The 15,438-nt window shown below is 45.9% G+C and overlaps 1 protein-coding gene across 1 annotated transcript; it reads left to right on the top strand.

The window, feature by feature from the left end:
- Positions 1–2,109: 2,109 nt before the first annotated feature.
- On the top strand, positions 2,110–10,691 carry CILP (cartilage intermediate layer protein). Its single transcript, XM_053955189.1, has 7 exons — positions 2,110–2,186; positions 2,936–2,989; positions 4,459–4,644; positions 5,752–6,066; positions 6,173–6,281; positions 6,721–6,878; positions 7,469–10,691. Exons 1-7 carry the CDS (start codon positions 2,171–2,173, stop codon positions 10,021–10,023), a joined length of 3,393 nt encoding a protein of 1,130 aa, XP_053811164.1. The 5' UTR covers positions 2,110–2,170; the 3' UTR covers positions 10,024–10,691.
- Positions 10,692–15,438: the final 4,747 nt, after the last annotated feature.

Below are 15,438 nucleotides of genomic sequence, written 5' to 3'. Positions count from 1 at the left end.
CCTTCCCTGCTGCCAAGATCCGGCCGCTTGAACCCCCCTTTCCTAGCATCGCGTGTCTGGGTACGGAGGGATGTATCCCAATCCCAAACCCAGTGCTGAACAAGTTGCAGTCAGCTCCAAAAATAGTCGCCAAGTGGGAAACAGGATTAATTTTTTCCTGGTTATTTTCTGGCTGCGAGTTCACAACCCCACCGTAAGCCCACAAAACACCGCTCATGTGTTGCTTGTTATTTTTGCTTGACTGGGATTTGCTGAGCCATAATCAAAGTATTTCCTAGTCCCACATTCCCTGGTCTCAGAGGGGATGGTTAGTACCATTTACAAATAACGAAGTGTTCTCGCCAGTGACTGCTCTTTGTCAGCCCCATTTTATGGGTAAACTGAGGCACCAAACAGCTGGGGCAATATTCTCCCCTTCTCCCAGTTCATTAATTTTTGGGTGCATAAAATAAAGCACCTGGAATTCCAGCTGGTGGTCACTAGGGATAACACCAACTCCACAAGTACTTTCAGAAATTAAATACCCAAATGCTTGATGCCCTAGGGCAAAGGGACTCACTGAAAACAAAATGTGAAGTGGCTGAGCTGGTGAAGAGTGACACAAAGCCTCCGTCCCACATCCATGCCTGTGGGAAAAGGAAAATATTGAGTTTCTTGCTACATTTGCAGGAAAGACTTGGCTTGTGCGTGGGTTTTTCTGCTTTCAGAAGTGCTCAGGAGCCTTCCCTCTCCTCACACTCTGGGATGTACTGGGATAAGATGCCCAGTTTGCAGGCAGAGGGATGGAGGCATGGGGCTGTCCCTGCCCCTGTGGGGAGCAGAGCGAGGTCCAGGGGGCCTGCAGAGCTGCGTGGGTTGTGAGAGATCCCTGCAGAAGTATTTAAGCTGTTCCAAGGCATGTTAAGGAGATGCTGTTACAATGCAGTGCTCTGCAGAATAGATTTGGACTCAGATGTGATGGCGAGAAGCAGGGGGAATGTGACCACAGATGTGGAGCCCCTGCTACTCTCCACTGGGGGAGTAAATGAAGAGCTGCTGGGGATGGGTGAACACGGGGTATAAATGCCCCTGTGGCATGTTTTGGAGTGGTTCAGCCTGGGAGAAGCTCCCCGAAAGCAGGAGGACCTGGGTGAGCTTTAACACAGCTGGGCTTGTCTCTGCAGGACTGGGGAAGGCGTGGGACAGCTGCAGAAAATCCAGGAATCCCCTGGTCACCTCTGGAGACAGCGATGGTCACCATGAAAGGCTGGATCCTCCTCCTCCTCTGGGGAGCCACGTCTGTTTTAGGTGAAGGTTAAACGTTTCCCTTCCCTGCCCATGCCACTGCAGGCACGTCTGTTGGCAGCCGCTGAGCCAGCAGACGCAGCCCGACATCGGTGCTGGGTGCTGGTCTGGGTCACTGCGGCGTTTGCCCGGCCAGACAACTTCCACACAAGGACTGGCTCCCATCCAGCCCCCAGAGTTTGAGCAAAGCCTGTCTGCGAGTCAGTGAGCCTCTGGTTGACCAGGGATGAGCTCCCCACCCCACTGGTCATGCTAGGACCATTCCTGCCTGCTGTCTCTGCGATCCCATAGTGTCAAGTCTGCACCCAGAGGAGCACAGGGGCAGAGCTGGGCACAGGGGAGAGCTGGTGCTGGGGCTTACCTCAGTTTATATGGGACTGCTCCCAGCAAGCAACCCAGGAACCAGCCACGGCCATCAGCTCCCCTCAGGCATGCAGGTGGCCAGCAAGCTCAAAAACCAGCTCTTGTCCCATACAAACAACCAACATTATCCACCTTGGATTAATTTTTCCTTGTGCATGGACAGGAAGGACCTATTTTATCTCTCCAGCTATAAAGAGATGAGTTGATCTGAGCTGCTCTAACACAGAAAGTACAAAAAAGCTTTTCTTGGGTGATAAGGTAAACAGAAAATTTGTATCATTCCTGAGCTGCAGTGATACTGTGTGACATATCCATTATGTCCTTCTCTTGGCATGTCCTGCACTGCATCCTACAGAAACTCTAACAGACACGGTCCAATGGGAAAGCTGTAATATTGAGCCTAAGGATGCCCAATTCCTTGAATCTAATTTATTCTTTCATTTATTGACCCTTAGGACAAAGGATTCTGAAACCAGCCCTCAGCAGGGTCCAGATAGGACAGAGAACCTTCAGCCCGCTGGTAATGGTCAGCTTGGAGAGTAAGTTAATTCCCACCTTGGGTGGATTTTCCTCACTGGACAATTTTCCCAACAATTTACAACTAGTAAATAACCAGTATTATTTGAGTAGAAGAGGACATTTAGGGTTAGAATCATTCTATGATTCTATGATTTAGGCAATGGAATAAATGTTAACCATCCACGACCTCCTGTAGGGTTTTGGCTATCACTGACACATGCTGTTGGCTCCTCTCCTGGAAAAGGGAAGGTCAATGTGTGACCACAGCCCCAGCTCCTGCGGGAGGCACGCGCGGGCTGGGAGGGTGAGAAGAGCCCAGGGATGGGCCAGCACATGCTCTGACCTGCCTTTACCCTGCCCAGCCTGTCCCCACACCCTGGGCAGTTTGTGACACCATTCCTTCAGAATTAAAGCCTGTGGGGAATTAATTAATCTGCAGAGACCATTCTGCTCCTTAATCCCTGGGAGTTGCCCCGACCTCTCATCTTTACTGTCCAGGGCTCAGAATTTAAATTCCAGTAGGCACTGAAAAGGGCTGGCCATGCTGAAGGATTTGGGGATTTTCCCAGCCTTTTGTCCAGATCCCAGCAGCTCTCTTAGCCACAAGAAGAATCAAAGCACTGAGAGGTCCCCTCCACTTGCTGAGGGACATTTTTTTGAAAACCACCGGTAAAATAGTTTTCCCTTGAAAGTGGATGGCACAAGGCAGTGATACTGGGGCTGGCTCCCTGGCTGGCAAACCCTGCCTGAATCACCCCTCTGCCCACAGGTACGAGGAGCAGCTCTCGCCGGGGAGACCCAACCTTCACCTACGTCAGACGCAGTACGTTCCTGCCGGCCCGTGCCATGGGGCAGCCCTGTCCTTTCCCATGTCCCCACCAATGCTCGATCCCTCAGCTTCTCCCTCATCCTCCACCTTCTGCTTTTTCTGCTGTCAAAATGCTACCTAGAGCCATATAATGCCATTTTCCTCCACAGGATTCCCCTGCTCATTTTCTATAATCACCAGCCCTGCAGATTAAAGCAGCTGATCCCAAACAAGCTTAGGATCTTGCTGAGATCCTGCTTTAATCTGTTGCACATTTAGTTTTTGCTTGGGGCAAGCACAAATAGGCATTTATCCATAGGATGTGACCTCGTCCCCAAGCCCACCTCCTCCTGCATGCCTCAAATTGCTAAATAGTAAGTCATGGATCCCACTATTTGGGATGCTGAACTAGAGATGCTGATGTGCCAACATATTAAAACCCTGCCCATTTAAGCCAAGTGCTCGCTCCAAGCCAGACATGACACTCCCATATCTGCTCTCATTTAAAGGGTCTTTTCCACCCACCTGCTTTTACAAGCCAGGACTGTTTCCAATCACCCATTCACAATTTGAACAGTCCAGCCCTGTGCCTGTCTGCCTTTCTAGGAAACAAATCAACCTGCTCTATTACAAATTGGATGGAAGAATAGGTATGATAGATGACACAGCACATGTCTCCAAGAAACTTCAATTTTAGAAACTTTAGTCACTAGTGCATTCTCATAAACATTATTAGAACACTGTCATTTTTTAAAAAGCCCAAACCACAGACTTGGAGTGGATCTCATCCATTCAAAGTAGCTTAAATTAATAACATCTAGTAGCCCGCTTAAAGAAATTCCTTTAAAAATATAACCTCATATTAAACTCCCAATGTGTTTTGCAAATTTTCTGTTTTCCCAATCAGCTGGCTCCTGACATGTTCAGCCTGCTTGGTAGCATCTTAAGCTTCTGGTTTGCACTCAGTAAAAATAGTGCTCACAATAGGACACACACTGCCCCCATAGAAAACATATGTTGAAATTTGGTTAAAAACATTCAACATGATCATACCAACAATTTTACCTTATTTTTTTTTGTAACTATTTAATCATTTTACCTTTTATTTAAACTATTTACCACATTTGAAACAGACAAGTGTTGCCCCTCAAACAACATTTAAATGAGAATGTGTGTTTGATTTCCTTAAGCCAAAGTTATTCAACACTAAGCATGAGCCGCCTGCACTTTGCTCCCCTTGGGTTTATCTTAATCATCCTGAATTTGGCAGCCTGTGGGGAATTAAGTCAGAAGCCTTCAGACGCCTTCTCATGCTTTAATTCCCAGCTCCCTGAACATGCTTTGAGTTTGTTTAATCCATGTGGTATGTAATATCCAAATGTATTGCCTGAGCTCTATAGAAGCTTCTAAAACCCAACTGCCCATTTTTGGGCAGCTGTATGTGTAATGTGCATCTCAGTAACACATCACTGATGTTATTCAAGGTCCACTGGTGCAAGATTCAAAAAGGTTTTTGTCTCCATGGTCGAAATGGAGCGAGTGCTCAGCAAAGTGTGGCCAAACCGGGGTGCAGAAGCGTACCAGATCCTGCCTAGCTGAGCACCTCTGGGGCGTGCACTGTAACGAAGCAACTGAGGAAGGGCGGCTCTGCATTGGACATGTTTGCTCAGGTGCTCCTATAAACTCACTTACGGGCAGGGGAGGATGTCGTGGTCTCACCACTGCCCAGGTGTTGAACTCCCTTTGCTGTCATTTTACCGTCTTTCTCTCCTTTGACAGAATTTAGTGATTCCCGAGCAGGGCTGGAGATTACAAAGAGCAGAGGAGGGCGAGTTTATAGCCAAACAGAAAGATAACAGGGATTCACAGTATCTTGGGGATATAGAAAAAAATCTCATTAATCTTGTTATAACAGCAGCACGCAAGATGGAGTCAGTGACTGCAGACAGCTGCCTCCATAAAACCTCCAGGAAAGAGATGATTTGGGAATATCAAACTGCCATAGTCCCTGCTGAAGGGGCTTGTAATTAATTATATTACTCTTATGATCCCCTTTTAACCAAATAATTCTGAAAAAATTCTGAATATATGTTTTGTGCAGAGAAGTTGTTTCAGGTTTTCCCTGATTTCTTATGTTTATTTTCATCTGAAATATCAGATAGCTCCTGTACAGTGGTGCTCTGTGATTGTAAAAGAAATGACCTGAGCCTTGAGAAAAGACAGATTATTATTTAGGATTAATCACTATAGGTAAATGAGAACAGAATAGTATTTGTGAGCCCAAATGTTAAACCCATTGGGTAATGCTCACTTGGCAATTACCCCACATCCTGCCCAAGCCAGGATACCATTGAATAAGGGGAGACCGCTTTTGGGACAGACCAAAATCACAACTTCTGGGCATGCACTGGTAACAGAAACCTAGAAAGTTTATGACATTGAATTTGTAATTTTGCCAGGGTTGAGCTAAGAGCTCACATGCTGATCTGGATTCAAATTCCCCTGAAACTCAGCCCTTTGGGGAAGGTAAATAACAGTTCCTAGCTGTAATTATATCCACGTGGATATAATTTCTACTAATTGTCAGGTTCAAAATGACATCGCCCTGCCTTTCTAATGCACAGCTGTGGGTAATCAGGAAAAATATGTTTTGGATACAATTTACTCCTTATGCAGTATTTGCCTTATTGCATCTAAATGAAAAGCAGATGCAAGAACATGCTGTGAGTGTTGTGGAAACTTGAGGCTATTTTTTGACCTGTTTGCTTCTCCTCCAGCCTGCAACATCACCTGTTCCATGGGCCATGTCAATGCCGACTGTGACACGTGCATGTGTGAGGATGCCACCCTGCACGGGAAGGTGTCTCTCGAGGATGGGTCACCTGCTGCCGATGCCCGGGTCTACCTGCAAGCCAAGAAACTCAAGCTGTTGACAATGGCTGATAACAGAGGCATGTTTAGGATCCCAGGGGTTTGTCCTGATGGGAAAAACACCCTTAAAATAAAGAAAGCCAAATATGCAACAGCGACTGTCACCGTGCCTGAGAGCAACCGGAGAAACCTGGCAATCCAAGTGCAGCTGCACCGATCAGGTAGCCCCAAAGAGAGGGGGTGCAAGAAGCTTTATGCAGACATCAGAAATAAACTGTGGTTTTATGAGAGGAAAAGTAATGAGATGGCCTTTTCTTTCTCCTGCAGGCAAACCCTATGTTTTCAGGAGCCCTGAGGACAAAGCCAGGAGAGTGGGACAGAGTGTGTCACTCTGCTGCGACGCCCGAGGGAGCCCAGCTCCTGACCGCTACCTCTGGTAAGGAGCTTGAATTTGATCTGCCAGAAGTCTTAGCTGTCCCATGGATGCCAGTTTTATCTCCTTACCATCTCCATAAATGGGGGGTTTAGTTATAAAGCAGTTAAATGCGCTGAGAACTGATGGCTGCAAGTGATGGCTTCCTCAAGATGGCACAGCAATGTCATCTGCTGAGGGATTCACTGGAAAAACACACAAATAGTTCAAAAACCTCATCAGACACAACTGGCAGCTCTGTCTGCCTGCAAGCTGTCCAGCAACCATATCACAGTACTGCCAGTAGGGGAAAAATGTTTAAGTGATGCCATTTAGCCAAACTAAAACCTCAGGGAAACTGAGGCAGGAAATCTGGCAAAATCCACATAGTAGGATGCAGGATTTGGCCATCGCTGTGCTCCAGTCAGATGGTCAGTCTCTGTCCCTTAACTGTTCCTGGCAGGTACCACAACAGCTCACTGCTGGATCCCTCCTTGTACAAATATAAAAACAACCTGATTCTGAAGAACCTGAAGAGAGAACAATCAGGAGAGTATTTCTGCAAGGCCAGCAGTGCCGGGGGGTCAGCAAAGTCCCAAGTTGCCAAGCTGGCTGTCATAGGTAAGAGAAAATGTGCCTGATGTTCTCCAAGCAACTGGGGAGGTGTTGGTGTGCAGGAACCAGAAACTGTTATACATCCGGTAAAGGAAAGTCACGGGAAAAATTCTTGAGGTTTATGTTATTAATCTGTTTGCAGACAAGCTTTAGTGAGCTGGTTATGAACCAGATGCTCCCTACAAACAAGAGCTCTGTATTGCAGGTGGCCTATCAACCTCAACCTGCTGCTGTCAGGAGATTTCTCATTGTACTTGCTGCCAGACATGGGAGTATTTCTGCTTGTTTAAGGTTGTTTTTAAAGTCTTGGGACATATTCTAGTCTTGCCATAGCCAAAAAGCCAGGCAGCAGCAGAGCATCTAGCTGGAAAACCATAGTGGATAAGCAGGAGCAGGGAGGATCCTGCAAACAGCTCTTAATCAGGGTCCTAAAGCTAAAGCTGAGCTACTTGCTTCACTGAAATAAGCTAACCAGCTCACCACTCCTGCAAAAACCTCACTGCTTTTAGGAGCAATGTTTAGCTTGGAGGTTTCAGACAACATAGCAATAACTGTACAATTATTTCATGCTGCTCATTAAGAAATCTATTCAACAGGAAGACAAGAGGCAGCCTGTGACTCCCAACCCCAAAGCCACCTCATCCGACTTCCTCACGATTGCTTCCAAAAAGCAACAAACTCCTTCTATTACGACGTGGGCAAGTGCCCAGCAAAGACCTGTGTGGGGAAGCTGGATAAAGGACTTCGGTGTAAGGACAATGTCTCCTACTGCTGTGGAGTATCCAAGATGGAAACCAGGGACATCTCCTGCGATGGCTACACGCTCCCCACTAAAGTTATCGTCGAATGTGGTTGCAAAATATGCACTGAGACTAAAATAATGGTTCGAGGCAGAGCCACAGCAGCAGATAATGGTGAGCCACTGAGGTTTGGCCACATCTACATGGGGAACAAGAGAGTGAGCATGACTGGCTACAAGGGAACCTTCTCCATCCATGTCCCAGCAGATATGGAGAGACTGGTTCTAACTTTTGTGGACCGCCTGCAGAAGTTTGTGAACACAACAAAAGTTCTGCCCTTCAAGGAAAATGGAGGTGCTGTATTTCATGAGATCAAGCTACTAAGAAAGAAAGACCCTGTTACATTGGAATCAACCGAAACCAACATGATTTCTTTGGGGGAAATGGAAGAAGATGATCCAATTGCTGAATTAGAAATTCCTCCTAATGCATTTTACAGGAAAAATGGAGAGGTCTACAGTGGCAAAGTGAAAGCCAGTGTGACATTTCTGGACCCAAGAAACATCTCCACAGCCCCTGTGACACAAAGTGACCTGAACTTTGTAGATGAGGAAGGAGACGTATTTCCGCTCCGCACGTACGGCATGTTTTCTGTGGACTTCACGGATGAACAGGGCACAGAGTCCCTCAATGCAGAAAAGGTGAAGGTTCATTTGGATGCCGCTCAGGTCAAGATGCCAGAGCATGTGCAAGAGATGAAGCTTTGGTCCCTGAATCCAGAGACAGGGTTATGGGAGGAAGAAGGGGACTTTAACCTCGAGAAAAGCACACGGCGCAAAAGGGAGGAGAGAACCTTTTTGGTTGGGAACATGGAGATCAAAGAGAGGCGTCTTTTTAACCTGGATGTCCCTGAGAGCAGACGGTGCTATGTCAAAGTCCGAGCCTACAGAAGCGAGCGATTTCTGCAAAGCGAGCAGATCCAAGGGGTTGTGATTTCTATTATAAACATGGAGCCAGAACCAGGGTTCTCCTCCAACCCCAGAGCATGGGGCCGTTTTGACAGCGTAGTCACTGGTCCCAATGGTGCCTGTGTGCCCGCCTTCTGTGATGAACAAAACCCTGAAGCCTATGGAGCTTATATCTTGGCAAGCATGGGGGGTGAAGAGCTCGAAGCTGTGCCCTCTGCTCCCAAACTCAACCCTGCTGCTATTGGGGTCCCACAGCCATACCTCAACAAGCTTAACTACAGGAGAACAGACCACGAGGACTCCAACATCAAGAAAACAGCATTCAGCATTAACATGGCCAAGCCAAGCCCTAATTCTCCAGAAGAGAACAATGGCCCTATTTATGCCTATGAAAACCTCAGTGAATGTGAGGAAGCTCCATACAGTGCTGCTCACTTCAGGTTTTACAGGATAGAAGGAGACCGGTATGACTACAACACCGTTCCCTTCAGTGAAGATGACCTCATGAGCTGGACCGATGACTACCTGGCATGGTGGCCCAAGCCCATGGAATTTAGAGCCTGCTACATTAAAGTAAAAATAAACGGACCCCAAGAAGTGAATGTAAGATCTCGTAACATGGGTGGGACACACCCACGCACCATCGGCAAGCTCTACGGCATCAGGGATGTGCGCAGCATCCGTGACCCCCAGCAGCGGGACGTGTCAGCAGCCTGCCTGGAGTTCAAGTGCAGCGGAATGCTCTTCGACCAGGACCGCGTGGACCGCACGCTCGTCAAAGTGATCCCACAAGGCAACTGCCGTCGAGTGAGCGTCAACAGCATGCTCCATGAGTACCTGGTGAACCACCTCCCCATGGCCACCAACAACGACACCAGCGAGTACACAATGCTGGCACCTCTTGACCCGCTGGGACACAACTATGGCATCTACACAGTCACTGATCAAGACCCAAGGATCGCCAAGGAAATCGCCCTGGGCAGGTGTTTCGATGGCACATCTGATGGCACATCCAGAATCATGAAGAGCGATGTCGGCGTTGGGTTGACTTTCACCTGTTCAGAGAGGAGCACAACAGAGCAAAGCATCTTCCAATCTCAGAGGAACTTGGGCCAGCAGTCTCCCAGGGACTCAGGCCGGCAGTCTCTGAGGGACTCGGGTCGGCAGTCTCCAAGGGACTCTGGTCAGCAGTCTCCAAGGGACTCGGGCTGGCAGTCTCCAAGGGACTCGGGCTGGCAGTCTCCGAGGGACTCGGGCCGGCAGTCTCCAAGGGACTCTGGTCAGCAGTCTCCGAGGGACTCGGGCTGGCAGTCTCCGAGGGACTCGGGCCAGCAGTCCATCCTGGTTCTGCCAGGGCAAAGTCCTGCGTACCGGAGGCCGCCGGCAAGCCGCAGTAACAACCAAGCCAGGATCCCAATGACAGGTCAACGTCCCACCTACTAGAGCTGTATAGGAGCATTGGTAAAGTCACTCATGCTCAATTAAATATAATTTGAAAGTAACATCAACCTGCTAAATAACATAACTGAAAGCTGATAGGTGTCATTATTTATGAGACATAATTAAGGTGCCATTTTTTTTTCCCCCACCAGAAAGAAAAGACGTAAGGCGAGAATTGGGGGCCAGCAGAGGTAGTGAGTTTGTGTCTTATTAAATGCATCAATAAAAATCTTCTTTCTGCCTGACATTAAACAGCTTCACATGATAGCCTAAAGGGAAGACTAAACACATGATTCAATTAAGTGATGTACATAAAACATTCTTCTGTTCTGCATCTGCAGACTTTGCCAGCCCAAGTACCTGTACAGTAGTTGGTAACATGAAAAGGAATAAACTGATTTCCTCATACTGAATTCAACTGCAAGGTTTCGTACTTGAAACGTAAGTATTTTATTTATTTCTAGCTTGTTTTAGAATTACTGTATTCAAGCTAAACTACTGGCAGCTGCATTTCTAAGAACTCACATGCTCAATGGCACAGAGAAGCCATGTGGATTTGTAGGCTCCACGTAGATACAGCTAGAGTTTTCTCTTGCTTCTTGCATTATTTGACAAGAAAATCTATGCTCTATGATAGGGTAGGTTAATAAAAAAAGTAATTTTATAACTTTGACGTGTGTCACTTTGTGTTTGAAATGCCCAAGCAAATAAACCACATGTAGAGCTGAGCAAAGAATAACCTGCAGGATTTCATCTTTCTGTTCACAAACAGGTCACAACTTTATCGGTGAGACTGATCCTGGATATGGGTGAGGGGTTTTGTGGATGCTGGTTCCCCGGCAGCTCCAGGGTTTGGCCATGGCATGCTGCAGTCAGGGAATCTCTCCCCAGCTTCACATGTGGAGAGTCAGCAATGGTTCTGGGAGAATCAGAACAGCAAGTCTGGGCAGGGATGAATTAAAGAGTGGTACAAGATGGAGGGAGAAGAGGGCTGGGAATTTGTGCTTTAAGGATGATCGGAAACCAGGCAATGTAGAGCAGTGCTGGGTGGAGGTAGGGAGAAGATGGGCTTCCCTCCACACTCAGCAGCAGTGAGCATAAGGAGCTGGCAAGAAGCTGCTCTTAGCTGAAGGTACAGCTGGCCACAGAGGGGGTCAGTGATCCCTCTCCAAGTGACCTATTAAATTGTCCTTTCAACCTCCCACCCTTCTTAGAGTGAAATCAAGGACCTCACAGCACAGAAGACATCTCATGTTTACAGGCAAACACTGGCAATAAACTTTTGGGGTGCAGACAAACCAGCAAGTCTCTGACACCAAAACTCCCACCAAGAGAGATCATAAAAAGGTGGGCAGTGCAATTGCTTGCAAACTGGAATTCAAACACATGCTCCAACATGGATTTCCCTCTCCTACCTAATCCCCTCCTATGGATATTCTAGTTCTAGTCCTATGCTGCCATACCCACTGCCCATCAAGGGCATAGGGAATCTTTCAATAGTGTTTAGCAAGCTTGTTCTCAGGTCTGACAAAGGGCAGGCTGAATTACACCTTAACAGGTAAAAAATCCCTTAATAATCCACTTTTTAATGCAAATTGACAGTTATCAAAGAAAAGCAGAAAAGGAAGAGCTGTGGAATACTCTGGCACATCCTCTTCATACCAATGAATTTAGACTCAGTGTGTTTTCTTTTGTGTCTAGTCTGCTGCAAGGGCTTGGCAGGAGCTGGAGCCAAGGCGGCCAGTGGGGAGCATTAGCTTGGACCTTCCCACAGAGCTCTTGGCTTATGCAGAGAAATGTCTCTTCCCTCTGCTCCCCTCCTCCTCTGCAGACAGACAGCCAAATCCCAAACTTAGTTTCATCACTTTGAGAGTGAAGTAACACAAATGACTTCTACAGACTAACCCAGGAGCTAAATGGATGAAAGCAGGCTCAGGATCTGATCCCTGTGCTACATATGGGCTTGCCAGTCAAACACAGCAGACTACAAGGCTCTTCCTTCTGGGGAGAAATGTGTGTTTAACAGCACTGAAATAGTCATGGCCCTACGGCCTGGAACAGCCAGAAGCTCTCCAAGTTTCCCCAAACTGTCCCCCTCTGCAGCTTAGCACTGACTTGGAGGAACAAACTAATCTGTGCACTCACTGAGTCCCTGAGTTCTCCCAGGAGGCTTCTGGCAGACTGTGTTGGACGCAGAGCAAGACAGAGGTTTCAAACACGGGTGCTTAAGCACTACCAACAGAAAACAACCATGACATAACCACCACTCAGCACTAACACTTCACCATTACTGATGAGCCACCATCCCAAATACATTAAGAAAAGTTTATATAGGAGCAAAGCTACAGCAGGGTCCTGGCATCTGCTACTTACACAAATTTTATGCTACAGTTCAATGTCAGTTCTTACTCCTCCAGCTTGTGTTTATGGTTGGTGTATGGCAGTGTCCTTTCTGCAGCCTGAAACCCAACACACACTCCCACATAACAGCATCAGCTGGAGGAATGCGGGAAGGCTGGGACTCAGCTCCTCCCTTGGCCTCAGCCTTTGGACCACCAACCTTGAGGAGCAGGCTGAAGGAGACCTGGCTCCTAAACATCGGCAGGTTTGTGGCTAATGGCAAAGCATCTCCCATTAAGGTCACTTTGTTTCCAATCCGCAGATAAATCCAGAGACCTATCCCTCCTGTTTTTGAAGGAAACTGTTGCTTCCCAGAAGCTATCACTACGCTAGCAGATAGGATAAACAAAAGGAGAGATATTCTTGTCTGGCCTCAACCAGCAAATTATTGGGGGAATTTTGCAAACAACTTTATAAAAAGGCTCAAGTACTTCTCTGATTAGTCACTTATACTTTTTATTTATTTGTAATGTATTCAGAAAACAGGAATAAAGAGGTTTCCTAGGAAGCAAGGGGAGTAGTAAGGTTGCGGAACATGAAACAGATGCATCTAATTGTGAGTCACCAGCATCCTAGGAAATATCACTCCCTCTACTAACATTTATTTGAAATCCACTATGAAATCATCCCTATCCCACACCAGAGCCCTTCTGGTGCCCAAATATTTTGCAGTTCTGCCAGTGATTTGGACCCAGTGATATTAAACTGAGCCATGGTGGACATTGGGTCTGTGAATACCTCTGTTGCTTTCCCTCTCTCCTCTGAGGACAGTTGGTTTTTTTTTTTTTTTTTTTTGCTAAGATCCTGTTCCAGTGGCCAGGGTAGCTGTACTCAACCTCATCAGTGGTACTGGGGATCGAATCACTGTGTCTGTGCTCCAGAGTCAACCCTGACATGCTATTCCACACCTCATCAGTGAATGCCCCATTTTTGTTTTGTCTGTTCTGCAAAAATAATCAGATTTTCATTACTTACTGAGTAAAATCCCTGCAGAGCCAGGTGAAAGCAAAGTTTCCAAAGAGACATTTTGGCTAAAAGCTGCCTGGGGAACACCAATTTCATTTAAAACTTCTCTACCATGCCAAAAATAGCATGCCAAAGACTTTCTCCATAAAAAAATAAATTAATCTTACCTTCTTTTGCTCCATAAAATGACTTGGGTAAAGTTGTGCATATTCAGAGCTAGGACATCAGCTGTTAAACAACACAGAACGGTCTAATCTTTTATAACCTCTCACACAGAAAGCAAAAGAAGCCTTATAGCAAACTCTGCACAGATCAAAAGATTAAGTTACAAGTACATGGGATCCTGGCTGAAATATGGTTTAGACATTATTCACTATTAAAGTAACTGAAGGTGTTCTGTACCAGATTTTCACCATCTTCTGTCCAGCTGTCCTTGGTTTTCACCCAAAAGGGATGCAGCGAGCTCCATCTACAGGGATTCTGGGCATATGCCACCTCGAACTTCCCAAAAACACAGGCAAACTCTTCCTGTTGCTTTATACTTTAGTGAGAGCCAGATTATTGTCTGCCAGCAATAGGCCTCACACCGGACATGACCTAAAACTGAGGATGAAAGATACACAAAGGAGTTAAAAGAGTTTTCCTCATGTCACTGCTAGGAAGAAGCTATTGATTTAACAGTTTGGTTATCTAAAAGCTTTCAACCTGGACTCTTCTGCCTGAACTTTTGACACTGTATTCTTTCTGTGGGAGTCATGCCTCACTGTTCATTTTCCTCAGGTTATAATGAACAAGAACTAATTTTCCAGTGTCCAGGGACCTGGAACATCTAAAAAGTTGGATCCTGAAACACTGAAATTGTTGAGTCCCAGTTAACTAAAACACTGAAGTCCAAAACTCTTTATCATTAGTGCTTAAAATTATCTCTAAAATTGTGGTGGTAGGGTTTTGTCATACAGCGAGGTAGCAAGCCCCAGAAAACTCTCCAAACCACCCACTATCCCCACAAACCCACAGAAAACTCAGTGACCCACCCACCCTCCTACTGGCATAAAGCACTCACTAACATTTCCAGATTGATCTGAACAGAATAAAAACAAAGTTACTCCACAGCTTGCACTTGCAAAAGGTAGCAGGGAGTTAAACACAAAAATACATAATTTTCTTGGAAGAGAACTTGCCAGATTTAGAATTTCTGCAGCAAAACTGCACTGAGTCTGCGGTCAGGAACAACAGGAATTCTCTACAGGAGCCTGACTTCCACCTTGCTGTTGTTTCCAGTTTTTGATTCTGATTCATAGCCTTGGATTTCTTGGAGGACCATGTGTTTTGGAAAACCTGTCAGAGGCAATTAATTGATGGACTAATGGCAGTAGAAGAAAAATACTGCAGCAGCTGCTTTAACAGATGCTTCTTCAGAAACATTTTAATCCTTGTGATATGACACATTTTTCTAGATTTTTTGTTTTTACTTCAGTATAACTCAGAAAAAGCAAGAAAAAGTTAGCAAATATTAGAACAGCTCCTAAGATACGGCCAGTCTTTGCTCTGCTGTTATGCTCAGTGCTACATTACTTCTTCTAAGACAAGAAAGTGTAAGAATCACAAGTTTTGGGATTCTTGACATCAAATACTCCTTGTATATGCAACTAAGCAAAGACACATTGAGGAAAATCTTAGATTAGATTAAGAACTCCTCATCAGGTAAAAACCTCTCCCATCAGAAGTGAAATAGTAGAACATAAATTTCCTGAATGGAGGGCACAAAAATTTTAAATGGGATGTATCCCAGGACATGAAAACAGAAAGGGGAAGAAAGAAAATCATTATGGACAAGAAAAGATTCTTTTATGTTCCCAGCTAAGTTATTCACCTCAATGCAGGGATACAAAGAGAATTAGGATCCACAAGAATATCAAACTAGACAGTCTAAGTCTCAGTGAGCATTAAAAAAGCTCACTGGATTTTAGTATTTCCAGATTAAAGTAATTGTCCAAAACTTATGCCTGAAGAAAATTATATCAAAGTCCTCAAAAAAAAAAACCCTGAAAA

The sequence above is a fragment of the Vidua chalybeata genome, chromosome 13 (assembly GCF_026979565.1).
Source record: "Vidua chalybeata isolate OUT-0048 chromosome 13, bVidCha1 merged haplotype, whole genome shotgun sequence".
NCBI classification, from domain to species: domain Eukaryota; kingdom Metazoa; phylum Chordata; class Aves; order Passeriformes; family Viduidae; genus Vidua; species Vidua chalybeata.
This window is presented reverse-complemented; position numbering and strand designations above follow the sequence as displayed.